Source organism: Melospiza melodia, chromosome 2 (genome assembly GCF_035770615.1).
Source record: "Melospiza melodia melodia isolate bMelMel2 chromosome 2, bMelMel2.pri, whole genome shotgun sequence".
NCBI lineage: Eukaryota > Metazoa > Chordata > Aves > Passeriformes > Passerellidae > Melospiza > Melospiza melodia.
The window spans coordinates 129,774,618-129,796,946 of record NC_086195.1 but is presented as its reverse complement, the minus strand read 5'-3'; the positions used below and the strand labels follow the sequence as shown (position 1 = coordinate 129,796,946).

The 22,329-nt window shown below is 41.5% G+C and overlaps 1 protein-coding gene across 2 annotated transcripts in view; it reads left to right on the top strand.

Annotated features, from left to right (window-relative positions):
- Positions 1-9,288: 9,288 nt before the first annotated feature.
- The window catches only part of JAM2 (junctional adhesion molecule 2), a 39,927-nt gene continuing 26,886 nt past the window's right edge, over positions 9,289-22,329 (top strand). For both annotated transcript variants that reach the window (XM_063150014.1, XM_063150013.1), the window contains exon 1: positions 9,289-9,389. In XM_063150014.1, coding sequence (XP_063006084.1) covers positions 9,341-9,389 — 49 coding nt within the window. In that variant the 5' untranslated portion in view covers positions 9,289-9,340. The remainder of the gene's footprint in view (positions 9,390-22,329) is intronic.

Sequence of the window (22,329 nt, the reverse complement as noted above, 5' to 3'; positions counted from 1 at the left end):
GCTGAGAGCCCACCTGCAGGGCTGCATCCAGCTCTGGGCTCCCAGCACAGCAAGGACAGGGACCTGCTGCAGCCAGCCCAGAGCAGGCACCGAGGGCATCAGAGGGATGGAGCAGCTCTGCTGGGAGGAAAGGCTGAGAGAACTGGGGTTGTTCTGACTGGAACAGAGAAAGCTTTGGGGTGTCCTAGTTGTGGTCTTCCAGCACCTGAAAAAAACTTGCAGAAAAGAGAGGCAAGACTGTTTACCACAGCTTGTAGTGACAGAATGTGAAAAATGCATGTATTTTATGATTGGCTTTTCGCAAATATTAAAATGAAGTGTGTTGTGTTAGAAAGTAATGTTGTATTAATTCTCTTAAGTACTGTGTTAAATATAGTTTTAGGTTATAAAAATTGTTAAAATAGAAACTATGCTATGTAAGATACTTTTTTGTAAAAGGCTCGCAGCGAGATAGCAGCCACAGGACTTAGCAGCCACCTAAATCTTTCAGAGAAAAAGAATTTATTGCCCTCTTATCAGAAGAAACGAACTTCTTCCCACCTCGAAGGCGCTGTTAAGATGCGGAGGAAGAAGCTGACACTGACCAGACAGAATTCTGTATTTGAATGGAATTTATGCATCATCTATGAGGTGTATGAATATGCAACAGGCTATACTTTTTAAGGGTTAATCCTCTGTTAACGTGTGTCTTTTTTCAGGCTCGTGCTGCCCAGAAAAAGGTACCCGGACATCCATAACTCTATGTATTTGTTGTCTCATATTGTCCTAATTCAAATTGTCCAAATTATTATTACTCTAATTGCATTACTATTTTTATAACCATTTTATTACTATTAAACTTTTAAAGTTTTAAAAACAAGTGATTGGCGTTCTTAACACAGAAGAAAGAAAAATGGCCTGAATTGAAAGAGAGTAGGTTTAGATTAGATATAAGGAAAACATTCTTCCCTGTGAGGGTGGTGAGGCCCTGGCACAGGTTGCTCAGAGCAGCTGTGGCTGCCTCCTCCCTGGAATGGTTCATAGCCAGGTTAGATGGGGCTTGGAGCAACCTGGTCTAGTGAATGGTGTCCCTGTCCAGGGTTCATTGAGAGCAGCTTTGTGTAGAAGGACTTCGGGGTGATGGTTGATGAAAAACTGAACATGAGCCAGCAGGGAGTGCTCATAGCCCAGAAAGCCAATTGTGTCCTGGGCTGCATCCAAAGGAGCCTGGGCAGCCCACCCTCACTGCCTAAAGAAAAACAAAGAAGAGATCACTTAACAGAACTGTCCAAGAATAATTACATTCTACCAGTCTTCATAAAGTGCTTTAACTTCCAGGAAAACCATGTCTATTATTTTATAATGGTCAGAAAATATGAGGTTTCCCTCTGAAGCAACAAGAGCCCTATAATTGCTCTAAGGCCATGGTATGTGACCCAACAGAAGAGTGTAAGCAACAAACCATGACTGTTCATCACCCTCATAGTCCCAGAGCCAGCTTTGAGCTCACTTAAAGATTGCTTCAAAAGTAAAATTGGCTTTAAAATTCCTGAGCCTCCCTTTGCCATTCTTGGCTGTTTCTCACTGCTCATCCTCTAGGTAAACAACTGTAGCCGCACTGTGCAAGGCACTGAATGCAAGGTCGCTGAAGTGATACAATTTGCAGGATGATTACTGCTGAGAGATAATGTTTTATTCATATGATTAACATTATTTCTTATACTAATTTTCATGCACAAGCAAAGTGAGAGCAGTAATCCATGGCCAGAAGCAGCAACAGCCTTGTAAGACAACATGCAGTGTAGCTACATCTTAAGAGTGTATTCTTCATAACCCCATGGAATTATAGAACATGGAATCATTGAAGTTGGAAAAGACCTCCAAGACCATCAAGTCCAATCTCTAACTGAATACCACCACATCTACTAAACTGTATGACAAAGTACCACATCTACTTATTTTCTAAACATTTTCCACCACTTCCCTGGGCAGCCTGTTTCAATGCTTTACAACCCTTTCTGTTACAATTTTTTTCCTAATATCCAACTTGAACCTCCCCTTGCACAGCTTAAGACCATTTTCTCCTGTTCTATCAATTGTTACCTGGGAGTAGAGACCAGCCTGGCTACACCATCCTGGGAGGTAGTTGTAGAGAATAGGAGGATCTCCCCTCAGCCTTCCTTTCTCCAGGCCAAACAACTCCAGGTTCCTCAGCTGCCCTCATCAGACTTGAGCTCTAAATCCTTCCCCAGTTTCATTGCCCTTCTGGACATGGTCCAGCACATCAATGTCCTTCCTGAATTAAGGGGCCCAGAGCTGAACACAGGTTTTGAGATGTGGCCTCACCAGTGCTGAGTGCAGGGAATGGTTCCTGCCCTGGTCCTGCTGGCCATACTTTTTCTGACACAAGCCAGGTGCCATTGGCCCTCTTGGCCACCAGAGCATGTGCTGGCTCATGTTCAGCTGCTGTAACCAGCACCCCCAGGTCCTTTTCCTGCTCTCCAGCCACTCTGCCCTAGCCTGTCCTGCAGGGGGTTGTTGTGGCCTAAGGGCAGGACCTGGTAATTGGCTTGGTTGAACCTCAGACCACCGGCCTCAGCCCATTGATCCAGCTGTCCTGCTTCCTCTTGCAGACCCTTCCTGCCCTCCAGCAGATGGACATTCCCACCCAACTTGGTGTTATCTGTAACTGACTGGGGATGCACTCGATCCCCTCGTCCAGGTCATTACAAAGATATGAATCTGGGTTGTCCCCAGTATTGAGCACTGGGGACACCCCTGGTGAGCAGTTGCCAACTGGATTTAACACCACTCACCAGAACTCTGGGCTGTGCCATCCAGGCATTTTTTTACCTAGTGAGCAGTAAAGCATTAGGAACACTGTGGCAAAATGATTCTGAATTGTCCACCAGCAGCATTGTGACTAAAGCATTGTCCACTGTTCCTTAGGCTGAATTGTGTCCAACAGTGCCATCCTATGTGGTGATGATCATTTTTGGAAATGTACCTTTAATTGCTACTGAGCTGCCTACTCAGTGGCAGTAATCTTGCAAGTTCAGTTAAAAAAAAAAAAAAAAAAAAAAAAAAAAAAAAAAAAAAAAAAGAAAGAAAAAGGCATTGATTCTGTACTTTGCAAGTCCAAGATAACATCATACAAGACATTCCAGAAAATGAAGGTGGGCTGTAGGGGGTTTCACTGAAAAACACTACTGAGAACAAGTAATTTGTATTGCTCTTTACTTGTTCTGCCCTCACATTTTGTGGCCTTCTTGGTTGAAGTTTGGCAGTCCCATTAGGTATGAAATATTTTAACAGTCTAATAGCAATGCAGTGTTCTATCACTACTCTAGCCCATTGCATTACAGCCAGGCAGCTAATCCATGGCATACTCTGTCTTTAAACAGCCATCAATTACAGCTTGGAGGAAAAAAAAAGAAGCATAACATATGAAAATATGTTTTTGCTTCTTTTATCAAAAACATACTTGGTCACAGTTTTTAGTTTCAAATTACAAAACAAGCAGATAATGTGTCAGATGTTTTTTTCCCCCAGATGTGAGTTAAAACAATTCACATGAAGCTATAAAAAATAATAAAAAGCCACAGAACTCAAAAGGATACAAGGCCTTCTGTAACCAGGGGAGTGGACAGCCATTAAAGAAATTCCCCAGGACATTGTAACAAACCAGGTGTGGCGATAACTAAAATTGCAAAGGAAAAAAATGTCCCTTAAATTGGAAATATCAGCCTGTCTACACACTTACATATAGCTGCTGATTATTCTTTACAGTAAAAGGCAAGGCTTTCAAGCTGATAGATTCAATGTACTGCAGCTGGCAGTCAAAGCTGCACAAAAAATGAATAGCACATCAATCAATGGATTTAAAAAAAAAATTGTGATACAGATTGTAAAAAAAGCATATTGGCAATTGAGCTAAATTCAATGGAGTCTGTTTTAGCAGTTTTACAACATAGTTTTTTGTCAACTTGTCCCAAAGCTGTGCCTGGAATCACACCCCAATGGTCCCTTCACAGCTGTATGCTACTGTATTCAGCATTTATTAGAGCAAATATATGTGACAACAACTTAATGTGCTTAGAAAAAAGATGTGTACAGAGATCTTATGCAGAGGCTATGGCACCAAATCTCAAATGGCACCTCTGACCATCTCAAACATAACATTTCTCTTTTTTAGAAACATGAAAAAATCTGTTTCTTCTTCGTTAAATATGGAAAAATATTCAAAGGTGTCTTCTTGATCAAAGCCTGAACCATGTGAGTTCCAATAACAGTAAGCTCTCAAATCTCCATATAAAGAATGATAGTCATGCTTATGCTTTTTTTTTTTTTTCTCTGTCTTTCATTTTCTCCCTTTGTGGCTCCAAATTCTACATCTTCCCCACTTCTACTCTTATCATTATCAGGCACAGTTATTATCAAACTTGCTGGGTTATCTTCTATTATAGATGAACCAAGAGACACTAAAACATTTAAAGAGCAATCATGGTAGGAAAGCACAGGAAGAAAAAGGAAAAGCAGCACAGAACTGCAATCCTTTATGCTTTGACTGGCATTTCAGTCTGCAAACAAGAGAACAGCTACTTCCAGATCATCAGACATCTATACTACCTGCTTATCAACAGGATAAAAATATGTGCTTTCTTACATGGAATGAGGGTTCCATTATTTAATCTACTTAAATTCAGTGAGTAAACTTGAGATATGCCTGAATGTGACTGACTAGGGAAACATTGTCTTTCATGAAATTTTTTCCTAAAGCTATTTTTAATGGTAGTGCAGGGATGAACATTCATTATCTCTGCTGCAACTATCTTCTAGTCTGGCATATGCAAGGCATAACAGGGAAGAGATTCCATAGAAATTAGCATCTTACTCTTCAAGGTGCTAATTAAACAGCCTGTTCTCTTCATGTACTGCACTGCTTTTGCCCCTCTTCCATGCAGGTTTTTGAGAAGAGGAATCAGTCATCTTCCTTGCTAATCTATCTGTGATATGTGTTTGAGTATCTACATTGCAACAGCTTTGCAACCAAATTTAGCAGTTCTAATTTGTTATACTGATTTTTTGTTGTTGTTATTTTACATCAGAGCTATTCTAGAAATCAGCATGCAAAATATAATCTAGAGAGATTTTGTTCCCCCTGCAAAATAAAATATATTTTGAATGGAGAAATCACCAAAAGGAGGATTCTCTTAATATAATTTGATTTATCTTTATTCATTTTTAGCATCCTACAGATAGGAGAGATAGAGTGTTTCCCAAGTGAAGAGCCAGAGGCTTATGGTCTATCACAGAATTTTTACAAATTATTTTTCAAGACAGTATTTCTGTTAGGTTAGGAGAACAGAACTCTTCAACAGTATATCACGGACTGAAGTGGTTCATGCTTTAAACCTTGTTATGAAGGAGTTTTTCCCATTATGGCAAAAACTGTATAAAGAAACTACAACCTCAGAAGCCCATCCCTCCTTGAAGATGCCTGACTGGAACTTGGCGCTGTGAGTTAAGCAGCCTGGATAAGATAAATGCAACATTATGTTCAATCATCTCAAGTCTTCAGGAGAAACAAAGAAGGCTGAGGGAGAAGAATGCATCCACAAGAAAGCCAAACCCAGCACAGAACCATCCCTGGCTGGTTTTGGCGTGAGGGAGACCACAGCCCTCAGAGGCCAGGTTTGCACAGACTGCCCCCAACCGAGGGGTGAGGAGGAGGTTTCGGATGTGTGGTGTAACCTCTGGTCAGAGGCTGTGAACACCCATCCTCCCTCACACAAACCAGCCCAGCTGTGAAACCCCCAGCCCCACAGGCCACATCCACGGGGCATTCACGTGGGAGGCAGCTGAGGGGGTGCCATAATCCATCAAAGATCCTGAAAGTGCATCCCAGAGGCCTGGCACCACAGGAATGCATGGATGCAAAATGATGCAACAGATCCAGAGTCTGCTGGAAGAGACTGCCTCCTTCCAGGGGAGGTACCTGGGCATTCCCAGCTGGCTTGGCCTGAGTGTTCATTAATCCATTGGATTCTATGTTTTTCAGGGAGAACCTTCACCACCACGACCAGCTGGAGAGGATCAACAGAACATCATTGGGATTCACAGAGTAGTGATATTTTCTTTGATCTGTCTCTATCACTCTCTTTCTGTCCCCCCACCTCTTTTCTATTTCTTTCTTTCTCTCTCTCCTTCTCTCTCTCTGTCTCTCTCATATTTATAATTAAATAAAATCCATATTATTTACTTTGGCATATGATTTTGTTTGCACCTTAACTCAAGCAGAGGCATCTCTACTAACTCTAAAAATTGGACCGTAACACAGTGATGGTGCAATAATAAAAGAAGTAAACTCATTATTAGAACAGATTATTGTCAGCACTTCACATTTGCAATAGAAAGTTTCATTTAGAAGAGGAAGAATTCCATTACAATGTACAAATGTAGATTTATCTAAAATATTGCCTTATAAAATGAGGGCAGTCTTTCATTTTATTAATTCCTGGGATTGCTACAAAATATCCAAATCTTGAAATCATGTTGCAATTACACTCACTTTTTCAAGGCTTTTCTATACAAAGAACTTGACTAGAAAAGCTATCGCAAAATAAGAGAGCTATTCTTGACTTGCATTTTGTGTGCAGATGTTAATTATAGACTATTTTTATTATTCTAAAAAGGAGTGTCTGTGGAAAGTTCTCCAAGAATAACTGTTAAACTGAGCATCTCAAATTCCTCCATTTGGGGCTCTATGTGTGTTATTTAATGAAAACATTTCTACTCCAACTTTAAAAGGTAAAAAATATGGATAGCAGTCTTGAGCCCTTCTAACAAAGTACTTAACAGTATTTTTAAGAATGCAATTGTTGAGCAAAGTACATAGAGAAAAACTGTATATATTAAATAAACTATATGTATTACAACACTTTTCCAGTAATTCTGTAAATGCCTTCAAAATACTAACTTTTAACTGCTGGTGTTTCCTGTAGTTGTAAAAAGCAAGTGGAGAAACCATGATCTAGTCATTGCTGAAATAAAAGAAGGGAATAGAAAGAAAATAAGAACTCTACTAGAAACAGTGAGAGAAATGTGGGGGAAACACTAGGAACTTGCTTCAATTGCAAGAGAAATGAAATAGTGAACAGAAGAAAGGAACTTTAGTCTGACCTCATGCTTGTATAAAACCTTTTCTTTTAAATGGATTTACTATAGTATAAGATCTATGTAAATGAATCACAGAATCACAGAAAACTTTAGGTTGGAAGCGACCTTGAAGTCCATCTCATTCCACCTCCTGCCATGGGCAGGGACACCTTCCACTCAACCAGGTCACTCAGAGCCCCATCCAGCCTGGCCTTGAACACCTCCAGGGATGAGGCAGCCACAGCTGCTCTGGGCAATCCATGCCATCATGCTCACTGTAAAGAATTTCTTCCATATGTGTAAACCTAAGTTTTCCCTCTTTCAGTTTGAATCCATTATTCTTTGTCCTGTCACTACATTTTCTCATGAAGAGTCCCTCTCCTGCCTCCCTTCAGATACTAGAAAGCTGCTGTGAGTTGCCCATGCAGCCTTCTCTTTTCCAGGCTGAAGAGCCCCAAATCTCTTAGCCTGTCTTCATCAGGGATGTGCTTCAGCCCCCCATCACCTTGGTGGTCTCCTCTGGGCTGGCTGCAGCAGGTCCCTGTCCTTGCTGTGCTGGGAGCCCAGAGCTGGATGCAGCCCTGCAGGTGGGCTCTCAGCACAGGGGGCAGAGGGGCAGAATCCCCTCCCTGCCCTGCTGCCCACGGGCTCTGGGTGAGCCCAGCACAAGGTGGGGTTTTGGGCTTCCAGCACACATGGCCAGGGCATGTTAGTTCTTCATCAGCCATCAGTATTAATAACATCCTATCACCTATCCTTTAATTTAATTCCATACTGCCATTTCTTAACATTCCCCACGTTTATAACTTTTCCACCAGACTCTTGCCATATTTAAACGTTATATCAAGACAACATTTCCATCACTGTCTGACTAAATAGCAAAACAGTCCCACTGAAATCAATGAAGCTTTGTACTTGCCTAATGCTATGATGTGCTGGGACACACAAAAAACTTTTCTGTTTTCAATGGGACAGTTTTGATTTTATTAAATGCATGTCATGATGCCGGTAATATATACTGGACATACATACATACATAGATACATATATATATATGCATGCAGATTTCTTTTAAGAAATATTACTTGTGATCTGTATACATTTTTTCCACGTGAAAAATAAACTAAGAAGATTTTGTCATGAAGAGCATCGTGGCATCCTAATTCCTTGCTCTCCATTAAAATAGCTGTTAGAGATTTTATTTATAAATTATCTTTCTTCATTTTGTTGCCCTCTAACAAAATATAGCCGACATTGCTGTTCTGATTACCAAAAAAAAATTACTTGTGATACTTTTCTTGTTATAGAACTGCTTTACATCAGTGGTAATGCATTTTTAAGATGTCATTGGAAACTACTCAGACTATTAACTGTCAAGATGAGTAATCTTCCTTGATTCATAAATTTAAAGAACCATTACACCACATGTATATTTAACAAAAAAACTTTCCTAATCTGGTACAAAATAATAACTTAATAAAAATGTTTTGAAGGTCACTGTGTGACCCATCTCCTGCTCTAGGTGGGATTCTGTCCAATCCAGCTGTACAGAGAGGCGCAAGGAGTCACTGTGACTTCTTTCGCCTTAAAACAGCGCCTCGCCTCGCCCTCACATGGCTTTCTTTTTGTTAGCCGGAATATCCAAATGTTTGTTCCGTGATTTCACCCCGTTATCCCTACTTCCTCCTTGGGGGAAGCCGGAATATCCAAATGTTTGTTCCGTGATTTCACCCTGTTATCCCCCTTCCTCCCTGGGGGGGATTTGCCTGAGGGAAACGCACCGGCAGGAACAACGCTCTTCTTTGAGAAATTAAATCTTCTCCTAAGGAAAAGTTTATTCTGTTGCAACAAATGTCCTTGAGTTTATGAAGATGTCCCCGCTTAAAAATAAATAAACAAATGAACGAAACGGAGAGAACTTGTGGGTTCAGCCCAGCGCAGTGCCCGGGCTGCGGGGGCGGAGGAGGAGAGGGATGCTCTCGGCACCGCAGCCCGCCGCGGCTCCCCGCTCCGGGCGGGCGGCCAGGGCACATCCCCGCCTCGAGCCCCGGAGGAGGAGACGCCTCCTCGGACACGTTAAAAGTTTGGGGCGGCTCCGGCTCCGGCTCGGAGGAGGCCGAGCGCGGCCGGGCGCTGCGAGAGCTCCGCGGGCTCCGAGCCCCCGGCCCCGGGCACCGCCCCACGCCGCCGCCGCCGCGGGAAGATGGCGAGCCAGAGCCTGCTGCTCCTGCTCTGCCTGGGGCTCCTGAGCTGTAAGTGTCCCTGTCCCGCCGGGATACCCGGGATACCCTGTCCTCCCCGGGCTGCCCGACCCGCTGGAATCTGTGTATCTGTGCGTGTGTGTGTGTGTGTGTGTGTGTGTGTGGAGGGGGATAGCTCCCAGAGGCGCCGCTTCCCTCCCTCATCCCGGAGCGAGAGGAGCCGAGCGAGCCGCGTCTCCAAGAGCGAAACGCCACAAGCGCGTCCCCCGCCACGGCCGGGGCGGTGCGCGCTGATTCTTTCCATGTGTTTTTTTCCATGAAACCTGTTTAAGGCCGGCCTGGCTAAGTGCGAGTCAGCGGCCCCCTGCCGCCGTGCAAACTTTAGGATGCGGGCTGTTAGTTTGTTTTTCTGGTGGCCTTTGCAAGGTGAATGAGCGAGGGGCGGGAGGTCGTTTTTTGTTGCCAGGGCTGGATGCTGCATCTTCGGAACAGAGTTGAGTTTCCAGTATTTTATGGTCCTAACTCCTTAAAAACAAAAGGATAAGGTTAGAATAAGTTGGGCGAAGATTCCCCTGCTGGAAAGCACGCATACATAATAGGAAAAAGAGATGTGCAGCAGGTACCTGCAGAGAGCCACTGAATTAACGCTACTGTTAGTGGTGCCAGTTGTGATAAGGCTGTCACTCTCAGATCATGTCTTACAGTGCTTCTGTTCAATGCTTTTTGTGTCTTACTGATGTTTGGGAAAAGGGCAGTACATGAAAATAGTGTTTTGAAAAGACTTATGTAACGCTGTCTTCCAATGAAATGACCATCTAGGACCAGCCCAGGATGGGTTCCCAATCGACTGTAGATGTGGAACGTCCATGGTACTGATGCTGGGTATATTTCAAGGTTTACCTTTCATTCCTCCTAACAGAACATCACCTAACAGAAAGCTCTGTGTGTGTAAACTCTCCTTTTTTTTTTTAGAGTGTTCTGCAGTGGAGATACTAGAAATAATGTATGTCTGATAGGTCTTTGGCTTGGAAATTTTTTTTTCCTCTCCTTTTTCTTCTACAAGACCTTATGGAAATGTCGGGCTTTTAAATGAACAGCTAGTGCAGAAATTCTCTTTCACATAGTAACCAATAATAATAATACACATGGTTTTCTTTTTTTGTTTTTTTAACTTAATTTCTTCTTAATTGCATGATATATCTGAGCAGGTGAAACTGCTGTGATTTTTTCTGGTGACGGGTTTCAGTGTGTTCAGGCTGCTCAGCCTCCTGGTTAGCTGTCTGTTGGCAGTGCTGGCTTTGACTGCTAAGGAAATGATAGAGCAGTGCAATACAGTGCATCAAAGTCTGGTGCCTACATTGCTATCAGACTTGGAGGTTTCTTCTTGGTAGGCTTTTTTCCCTTCCTGTCACAATTCCAAAGAAACACTAGGTGGAAAGCAAGTTTACAAGCAAGGTGCTGATAAGGAGTCTTTTTGTGAAGAAAGTGATTGTAGGTGCATGGGTGTGCAGATGCCTATTGTTTGTGGGAGCCAGAGGAAACCCAGGAAGAAATCCAGGCAACCAGAAACCTGCTGCTGCTCCTGGGGCTGGAGTGTGTCTACATGAACAGTAAGGCTGAATAATTCAGGTGTCCAAGTCAGGCATATGGGCTGAGCAGTCTCTTATGTGGGACCCATGTGCTCTGGAGATGGAGAATGGGCAGAAACCAGTGAGGGAAAGGAAATAGTGATGGATACCTCACAAGCAGTGTAGGAGTTGGCCTCTCCTCCCAGGCAGCCAGCAACGTGGCAAGAGGGCACAGCCTCAGGCTGAGTCAGGGGAGGACATCAGGAAGAACATGGAAAAGGTTGTTAAGCACTGGAATGGGCTCTCGGGGAGGTGGTAGGGTCACCATCCCTGGAAGTGTTCAAGAAACAACTGGACGTGGCACTCAGTGCCCTGGTCTAGTTGTGAAGGTGGTGATTGGTCAAAGGTTGGACTCAATGATCTTAGAGATCTTTTCCAGCCTAAATGGTTCTGCAGTTCTGTGGTTAAATTGTGAAGCAGGTATAGAGAACTTTCTTGGTAGGTGAGCTGCAGAAATCAAAAGCTGTGTAAGTTGGTCACAGGGCATCAGCCTAGCCAAGGCAGATGATGTTTGAATTGGTTTTCATTGAGTACTTGCTAAGAAATATTCATGACCTGCAGAAATTGTAGTTTCTGTGAGCTAATCTTCCCTTCCACCTTTAATTTTGGGAAAGTAAGGGAGCTGGGAGTCTTTAATCATGTTCTCTTTCAGCACAAGCTTCTGGAATTGACATCTCAAAGTCGTCAAAGGTGCCACAGCCTAAGACTTGTGAGCTCTGTTGGCAAGACAGAATAGGTACAGAAATTGTTATTAATTTCTAATGGCTCCGTGGGAGGAGATAGTGTGTACTGACCAAATGGCCTTTCTGAGAAGCATCTAGATGTGATTTTTTCTTAATATTAGTGCACATTGTAATTAGACTCCAGGTGGTGATGCTGGAAGCAAATGCAGTACAACACGTGTGTGTGAGGACTATGCAGAGGCAATAAATAGTAGTCTTACATAAATATTTGATGGAGCTCACTGGGGTAGTTTGAGCAGTAAGTAAGGTGATATTTTGTTTGTTTGTTTTGGCTCAAGAAAACCCCACTCATTTCTTTCATACAGAGACAGAGATTCTAGACCAAAGAAGCCTTTTGTTTCTTTTCTTCCCCAACACTGACAAAAAAAATCACAAAGCATGACTGCGTTGTTCTAGGAATTGACAGTGGAAGTGTTTAAACTATACTTTCTTGACTATATGAGATACACAACTGATGTACTCAAAATTGAGACTATTGTCAACCCTTTTGCTGAACCCTCTTTGTTTGCTGGATGAGCTTGGTAGGAACTGATTTCTAAATCAGACCATATTCAGGTGAGATGGGATTTCTTAAATTTGTAAGACTGCATAGTTCTCTAGTAATATCTGTTCAACATAATGCTATAAAGCAGACAGCCTGATTTTGGAGGAGAAGTGGGGGAAGAGGCATCAACTGAATGCTCATTATCTTGCTGGTTTAGATGAGAAGCAGTATTTCTTTGCTAAAGGCTGCTCAAGCTTTACAAACATGCACAGACTCTTAGACACTACAACATAAGTTATAGGAGGATAATAAACTGCTAATACATAAACAAACAAATGAAAACTAAGTACAAAAAAAGCCATGTTTGTTTCTAGTCTTCAGCTTAACATTTTCCATTTATGACTGTGGTGAGACTGCACAAGATACCCATATGCTTCTAAAACTGACACAAATTGACATGGCAGGAAAGACTATTTCTGTCTTTAAAAGGGATACATGCTTCTCTCTAGCTTACTTAATAACCTTTACAATTTTGCCTTCTTGCTTAGATCCTCACGCTCAGAAGAAACTGTCTGTGAGTTATTGGTATCTCTCTCAGAAATCATGGCTTTTGCTGCATTTCAAAACAGCAAGTCATGCTGTTTTCCTTAAACCTTGGTGTGCTGCTTAGAAGGGCTCTGTATTCCTGAGAGGGCTCAGCCACAAGTGCTGCTGTTCTGTCTCTCTTTCTGTCTCTCTCCAGCAGAGAGGAGGCAGAGGAAGCTCCTCCTTGGCTGCCCCCATGGTGTCATTCTTCTAGGCTGCTGGCCCCACAGACTGCTATTGGATGCCCAAAAGAGAAAATGAGGACGGCTGTCTTCCCTGACTGTATAGAGGAGACAAGAAACATGCCTGGAAATGTTACATCAGGACAGTTGCAATTCCTTGTTTCTTTTTCAAGGTGGATGAATGCAAGAGGAGGATTTGCTTTTGTAATTGCTTGGCCTCTGAGGTCCTGTTTTCTCAGCTTTAAAGTTGCAACAATTCTTTGTTCATGTTGTAGGATACACATTTCTGGTAATTGTGAATATCATAGGGCATCTGGCATGAATAATGACAGTTACAGCTACCGCTGTGATTCACAAATCTAATTGAGCCTGGATGAGGTCTTCCCATTGGCTATTTAACTGAATTACAGAAAGATATTTTTGTGATTATTTCCTGTATTACACCTGTAATTCCTGCTGCAGCCTGTTTTGGTAGCTGCCAGGTTCTGCTTCAGAAACTGGCTGATGCCAGTGCAAATGATTTGGTGAGAATACAGAAGCAGCTGAATTTTGACATCATCTTTTCAGCTGATTGATTTATCAGAACACCTGGTTTCATCTTTCATGACCTAGAGCATCCAAACTTGTCTGTGTTCACTGGCTAACTCCAAATATTATTTGGGGTGTGTGCAGACCTGTTTTTAAAATGAACTTAAAACATTACAGCAGACACTTACCCTTCCTTCAAGGGTGCCCCAAGTGCTTTAATTTCTTCTCAAGCGCTGGTAGTCACTAGGAAGAAGTCTGTAAGACAGAAGTCCTCTTGTGAAGTATGGGAGAATCTTCTTGTACATCTGATATTAAGAAAATTCAGTTTCTTCATACATTCACATGAGTAAATAATAGTAGTATTTATTCACTGAAGATAGACAGTGACATGCATGTGAACATTCTGCAGTAGCAGTAACCAAGCTTCCTTTGTTTGAGGGGGAAGAGATTTGGGTTGGTGGTGCTTTTAGAGAGACAGGAACAGCTAGTAATATAGTTCTGCAGTTGGGATGTAAAAGTGTCCATCTGGTATGATCTACTTAGAATCCATCAACACTCAAAGTGTAATCTTCATGTTGGAGCACTTCTGAAGACACTTACTCCCTGCACATGGTGAACCCTTTTAAGATCACTTTTCTTAAAGTAAGGCTTAGTGGCATATACTTTCCCTTAGAAATGCTAGAGGTGACTCCAGTACAAATGCTTATGTAAAAGAAGGTTACTTAGAAAATAAATATCTTGTCTATTAAAGCAATTGAAGCAAAGGCAGACATATGTATTTGTCCTTGCAGACTGTTTGACAGGGCCATATGGAATGGCTAAATTCCCTTGAAGTTATATAAGGATATCAGGCAAAACAAAATTTGCATAAAATAGTGTCCTTGGGGATGTGTACAATGAGCTGTCTTACTGCTGTTTTTTCTTGTTTTGCTGGGATTTTTTTTTCTCCACCCTGTTAACTTTGCGGCAGTTTTGCATATTTGTGGGAAAAGAGATGGTTTACAAGTTCTTACTGTCTAGTTCAGGGTTTAGTTTAGTTCTAGTTCAGTACCACGGGGAGAGCACTTTAATGGAAACTGAGGGAAATGTTATGTGGAAGCTGTTAATTTTGTTTCAAGTCATTTATTCTATTCTGGTTAGCTCACCCCCTCTCCCACCCCGCTTTTGTTAAGCTAACTTTGTTACAATTTTACTTTCTAGCATGTCTTCTCCCATCCCCAGTACTTTTGAAACATCCATCAGTTTCAGCAAAACATTTCTGCAGAAAAGCCTCTCACATCTCCCTCAAAGCACTGTGATTGTTCTGTAATTCAGCTTCAGGAAGCTTAAAGCAAATATTATGGTGTCTTGTAATCAAGACAAATTATTTGTTTCCTTCATCTAAATGCTGGGTTTTTTTGGAGAATGGAATATGAATTTCAAAGAATGAGACAGCAGATGAGGCTGGAGAAGCATTTGGATGATTGCCATTGCTTGCACTCACCTGTATTTCCAAAGTCACTTTTTTTCCTGGAGGACTCCAACTGATTTTGTGACCTCTATGCTCACAATATATCAAGCACTCAAGTGCTTACATAAAATTTCTTTAACTGGGCAGAAAGTAAGCTTGGCAGCTGAACATCTGGTCCTGTTCATTTGTTGGTTTCTAACGCAGTAGGAGGTGGAGGAGCTTTTGGAGAAAGAAGAAGGGGAAAATGGCAATTTCTGAAACGAGGAAGTCATGTAACAGTCGTAGCTGTTGAACCACTAGTAAGTCTGTCAACCTTTCTGATTAATAAAAATTAAAGCAGGCATCCAGTTTCTCCGAAAGATTATTTGCAGGGGAAAACATGAAAAAAAAATCTGGTACTGAACCTTTTTGAATTATTATTCCTTTTTAGAAGTTCAAAACTTAGCAGTTTTCAGTAAGAGATGGGAAAATAAAACTTGAATTGAAATAGCTACAATTTGATTCTGATTGTTTAAAGAGGTACAAAATGGTGAGATTTGAGCGGGAAAGAACAGACCCTACAAGTATGAAGTTTCAATAGATATATTTCATAGCTCTTAGGTGGATTAACATCTTAAGGATTGAAAATGCTTTTGACCCCATCCAAACCACTGGATCAGATTGAAAGGGGAACAAAACATATTATTGTCTGGATGGAAAAATTATTTATTATCTGTTTTTTTGATACTAGATAATTTTAACAAAACAGGCTTTATTTGTTGTTCACAAACTTCTAATATACTACTTGGAGGTAATGATGGAAAATCCCTGAGAAATTACATTTGCTCAAATTAATATAATATGCAAACCAAAATTATTGTATCTCAGCCTGCAGAAAGTGCCCGGTATGAACTGGGAGGCAATCATGGGGGTGTTATGCAGACTTGTCTATGTTTGTTAGAGTTGGACAAGCGTTTGTGTTTGGCATACTTGTAAAACTATGAGGAAGAATATATGCAGTGTGAGAAACTACCTCTCATTTTAGGATTTCAAAGGTTTACTAAACCTTAATAAATACAACAAATGACTGAATAAGGAGAAAGAAAGAGCAGTGCTGGGAGCATGGAACTAAACCGCCACGTGCTCACCCACAAAACGGCTGCTCCACCTTTTACACTCCTGGTGTTGCATCAGGTAACCCCAGCCCCTACCAAATTCCATCAGCCAACTCTTCTTTGCCTTCCAATGATGGAGACTCCTTTCTTGCAGTTTGATTTAAGATCAGGTGTTGCCATGCTGTGCCCCCCCAGCAACAAGCCTTCCATCCCCCCAAATGCCCCGACTACCAAGGCCACCCTGTTAAACAATAAAATGGGAGGGGAAAGAGGAGTATGGGGAGAACACATCACAATAACACAACCATACATCAATAAAACTTCTCTTAGCATACACATGATATTCATCTCTTAATTGTGGGAGCTAACCACCCATTACCCCTCTATAACCTGCAGAAAAACAGCGTTTTAATGCCTATTATGCGAGGCAGACAGCAGTTTGCCACTAGAATGCATAGACAGTACTTGTCTCTGGAGGCCCTGTCTCAGAACTGAAGCTTTCTAGTAGCTAGCAAAAATGAGTAAAAAAATATTGGAGGTTGGGATTTTTCCTTTTTTTTTTTCTTCTTTTTCTCAGGGAATTTTCTTCCATTTGTTGCCTAAGAGATGATAATGAGGATACTTTTGAGAAAAAAGATGTGGCTGAGAGGAGAAAGAGGAGGAGGGGAAAGGGTGTAGTTGGGTATTTGCAGAAGTTAATGTACTTGCCTTCTATAGCAGTTGTCTTCAGACTCTTGTTTTGGGGGATAAAAAATCATCTGGGGAGGCTCTGTCAATGGGAAATCAGCAATATTTGTAGAGACTGACTAAAGATTTTTTCAGCTCTGCTTTTTCCCTGCCACTGCACACTCATTCTTATTTCATTTACGTTCCAGTTGTATTTCTAGCTGTGTTGTCAAAACAGGAACAATCCCCATGCAGTTCCTACTCACTTTCCAGTTGTGTTTCACCTTTCTAAGGGGTAAGAAGGAAGGGAAAACAGTGCTACAGAGGCCTTGCCCAGTTGCTGAAAGACAATGGCTTTCTAGCATAAGTAGGTTTTGGGAGGATTGATTTTTGTGAGAGAAGAATTAAGTGATGCCTCTGTAAGCAATTGCACATATTTAAAGTTTATTCAAAGCTTTTGAAAGCTATATGAACAGAGGAAGAGGAGGGGGACAGCCAGTTCTTTTGTAGGTATGGACTTTCAGGTGCAGAACATATTTCCTGAGCCAGGCATACTGTTTAAATAGTATATTCAGTGTAGATATATTAGTAACTTAAACACTCTCAGTTTTGGGAGGGGACTAATCAGTTTTGAAATGGGAAAAATTTTCTACTACTTTGTGTTGCTATTAAAGCTGCAATCCTGCAACTGTATGCTGTGTTTGAATCCCCTGTACCTTTATGGAGACCTACTGAAAAAATCTGGTTATTTTAGATTGCCAGTTGTGTTGACTGAAGGGTAGACAGTTCATTCTTAAGCTGCCTCTGCTGTGGGATGGGATACATGTGCTGGGTGGGCACATAATCTCCAAGGAAGTTTTATGGCTAAATGGGACAAGAGGCTTTGTTATAAAATTAGACTGTTTAGGTAGAAGATATGTGTAGACTTGGCTATGAAGAGTTGTGTACAAAGAGTTGCATTACATATCTGTGAACTCTGAAGTGGATAATCCTTCCTGTATAAGAGTAATTAATTTTGCCCTGTAAAGAACCTATTCCTTTTCTGCCCTAAAATAACACCTGATGCTCATAAACAATAAAAACTTTCAGGCTTATTTTTCAATGGTTTTTTCAGCAAAACTGTTGAACTTTGACTGAGTTGGCAATGGTTTCTCTTTGGGTATCTCTTGGGTAGCAATGTATTATTCAACAAGCCATCTTGTTCTCTTTCTTGATTTCTTGGTCACTCATAGAACTACTGATGCGCTGTACCATCCAGGCTCATTGCAATAAGTTCAGCCCTGCAACAACAGTGGGAATAAATCTGTAAATGTGCCTAGATCCTGTTATAAAAATGAAACTGTTCTGTGAATTTAGAGCTGAACTCTGAGACCTTATTTTGTGATCACAGTATTTATGCTGATGCCTGAATAAGTTGTTTTCCAGCACAGTCCTTGGAGTGTTCTTCAGTCAAAGTGGTATTATTTTGTCTTAATGTAATCAGGACCAGGGCAATGATTGTCCTCCTGTCCTGGGCACTGGTGAGGCCACCCCTCAAATCCTGTGTCCAGTTCTAGGCCCTCACTGCAAGAAAGACATGGAAGTGCTGGAGCATGTCCAGATAAGGGCAACAGAACTTGGGAAGGGAACTGGAGCACAAGTCTGATGAGGAGCAGCTGGGAATTTTCAGCACGGAGAAAAGGAGGCTCAGGGGGCAACTTCTCACTGTCTACAGCTCCCTGAAAGGAAGGTGTTGCCAGGTGGGGCCATGCTCTTCTCCCAGGGAACAAGTGACAGGACAACAGGAAATGGCCTGTCAGGGCCAGTTGTGTCAGGGAACATTCAGGTTGGACATTGGCAAGAAATTCTTCTTGGGAAGTGATCTCAAGCATTGAAATGGGGTGCCCAGGGAGGTGGTGGAGTCCCCACCTCTGGAGGTGTCCAGTGAATGGCTGGACATGGCACTCAGTGCTCTGGTCTGAGAGACAAGATAGGGATTGGTCACAGGATGGACTTGATGATCTTGGAGGACTTTTCCAACCTTAATGATTCTGTGACTTCTAAAGGAAACTTTAAGCAATAATTGTGTCACCCAAGTTTCTAGAGCATCAATATGCCATGAGCAGTTGGTTATGAAGGGAATACAGGCAGAAGTAGGAAAAGTACATGACAAAACATTAGCTTAAAGCAGCATATATGCCTATATGGCAGGCATGGCTTAATAAAATATGTTGATCTATTGAGTAACAAGTATTCTAGAAATGTAATGTGGATTTCTTCTAATCAGCCTTCTCCTTTGAGTGTGAAAAACATCCTCTGTTTGTTCTAGCTTCTCTAGACAAATGTCAGCCTTAATTAGAGTGGCTTCAATCTTGTTCAAATGTGCCAGAAGATGTTTCTATAAAATTTGGTACTAAACAACTAAATTGATGATATTTTGTGTTACTGAGGTTTTGCAGACAGCCACTTTAACCACCAGACTTTTAAGCACGGAAGTTGTGCTGGAGATAGTAGTGACACAGGGGGCAGAATCCTTAATTGCATGTGGTTTAGTCTAAAAAAAAATCATGGCTTTAAAAAATATTTTTATTGTGTTTTTAAAGAATTGCAAGATTGCTGACATCTTTTTTTTGTTTCATTTTTGTCTCAGTTTGAGACGATTTAAAGAAGAACACTGGAATGAATTGCCTCCTCTAAAGGGTTCCAGCAATTTCTTTCCAGCAATAGGAAATGAATACTAATAGATGAAAATGAAAAAAACGCCCAAGGGTTTATTAACAAACAGAATGCCCACAAGGCAGGGAAATAAGTAAATAACTGCTAGATATCAAACTGTTAGATTACACCCCAACACACTGGAACAAAGACCCAAAATGGCAGAGGTTACCTGCTCTCAACCTGCAATCCGGGATGGTGTCAGCTTCCCTCTTGGGAAGGCAGAAGCTTTCAGGGAGCAGTTCCAGCAGCAGACGGAGGCCCAGTGGCTCATCTGGCATCAGCCTTCTCCCCAGGACAAAGTCCAGCACATGCCAGCAGGTAAAGCAGCTGGGCTGGAGCCTCTCAGTGTGTTTTCTTCCCAGCTTGATGTGGTTCATGGAGTGTGGCTTGCATTGGAGCAGGGCGGCTCTGTTCCTGCTGACACAGTGTCCCTGGTCTCTGAGCAGGAGCTGCTCAGTTCACCTCAAGGCAGCTCAAAGGCTGCTGCTGCAGCATCTCTGAGCCAAGGAGAGGAAAAGCTTTTTGCCTGGGCCGAGAACCAAACCAGCCCAGCAAAACCCACGCTGCAGAGAGCCATGAAAATGCTGGGCAGGGAGCTTTTAAAAATGCTCATAACAAAAGCAAAACTCTTCCATCACCCTGGTCCCCCACACACCAAGTCTTGGGCTGCAGGGTCTTAAAGATACAATACCAATTTTTGGGCACAGACCTGAGGATTGTGGAATACATCATTGTAATAAATCCCTCTAAGATGATTTTTGTGACAGTGCAACAGCTTAGTGTAAGTACCTGCAGACAAGATCATCAAATCCCATTACTTGAAGGATTTGACCACTGAACCACTGAATTGTGAATATTGGCTCATGTTCTGAGCTTTCCCTTCTTCTGATGCAAAGCTGCAAAGTGTTTAATCCGGGAAATACTTTAGAGGATGTGGCTCCTAAAACATCTTTCCTGTGCAAAGCTGTGATGATCACCGGGTTAAGATTTATGCTTGATTTAAAAATGGATAAGGCATAGAGTTTGTTTATTCCTCTTTCCTGTGTAACTTTCCAGTGTTGTTCTAATTTCTTCTAATCTGAATACCTGTATGTTGCTTTGCTTGTGTAGCTTTTACTGTGATGAAGACTGTAGTGTTTTTTAGTTGGATTTTTTAATTTTCTTTGTCCCCTTTAAGGAAAACTTGGCACATCTTATACTGTGACCTATTGTTCCTAGCTCTGCCTTCCGGAGGATTTCTTCTAATTAACCTTCTCCTTAGAGTGTTAAAAACATCTTCTGTTTGCTGTAGCTTCTCTTGGTATGCGTTAGCCTTAATGGAATTAGAGTCGCTTGTCTTGTTCATATATGCCAGAAGATGTTTCTATAAAATTTGCCATTAAACAACTAAATTATCTATTAAAGGCCTGTAGAATTAGAGTTAAAAATATGCATTCATACTGTAAGCTACAAAGCTGATTGAAGGTACTGTTCATCAAACACAGCTGTTAGTAGCTTCTGCCAGGAGGGGACTATTGAGCAACCTTGGCAATGTAAAAGAACTTGTGAATGAAAATGGGATGAGCAATTTGGCCATTGCATTTGGATTTTAGGAAGGGTTCACAATATTCTTTTAGCTGTGAGAGCTGGTAATCATGTTCCCTGCTCATATTGGCAAGGAACCTGGTCTTTAGTCTGGAGGACAAAAAGCTTAAAAACCAAGTTCAGTGCTGCCTAATGGGATGCAGTCCTAAAATTCATGGTTCAAGTGACATTTACAGAAGTGAAACCACCACTCCTATCCCCAGTTACTGGAAACATCTCAGAAATCCTAAATTCACGAAGCATTGCACAAGACCCTTGCTGAATATTTACAGAGCAGCCTACTAGTGTTGGAAGGACTTTTTGTTTTTCTAAATGGGCATACTAAATAGAATGAAGTCACAGTACTGTGTCCCAAAGTCAGAAAAATTTGAATGAGAAAAAGCATATGTAATGCTCTTTTTAAGAACTCAGCTCAAGGAGTTACACACATTGTATATAGGAATATATTCTAGGTCAACATTTGCTTCAGAGAGAATGGGTTTTAAAAAAATTTAAACTATTTCAGATGTTTTATCGCCTTCATTGGTGGAACATAGTGGGATATAAGGTGGCAATGCTGACTTGGTCATTATACTTTGCTGCAAATGAGACATTTCTCTGTAGTGAGCCAAATTAGCTATCCTGCCTGCTATTTGAGATGCTTGCTGTGCACGATTCTGGTTAGTAAGCTACTCCTATAACTTTAGAAGCCAGAACTTCATACAGAGTTGTATGTACTCATCCTCTGCAGTGTGTTCAGTAGAAATATTGAGATTAATCACAAAATGTTGAGAAGATCCATTTGAGAGGGACTGAGGATTGCAGACAGGTTGAAACTGCATGATCTTTAATGTTTTTTCCAACCCAAATCACTATATGATTCTGGGATGCACAAGAAATTTGGTTCCAGCTTAAATTAATAGGACCAACTACAGGATGAGACACCCTCTCACTTTACCAATGTATTTACTTAGAACAATTTTAAATTATACTGTCAAGGTGTTCCTCCTAAACATCTGGAAATATGCTCCAACAGTAAGGGAACTTATCTGACTTCACTGGTTCTGAATGAGCAACAACTCCAGTTTCATGTGGAGTATACTGGAATTGTGAGTAATACTGGTTGATACAGTTTGAAAGTAAACAAAATCTGCTTTCAGGATTTAAAGATAAATAATGGGTGTATTTATAGGTTTATAAATGAGGTGACTTCATGAAAGTGTTTATTCTTTCCAAATTGTTTGGCAATTCCAGCAAAAGTCACTTAAAGCTTGTAGGAGGCTTCAGAGATCTTTATCACAAATTGGGGGCCAGAATGGTTGTGTTCATTTGGGGAATGCTGGGGTATTGTTTGTTTCTTCTGGTTTTCCA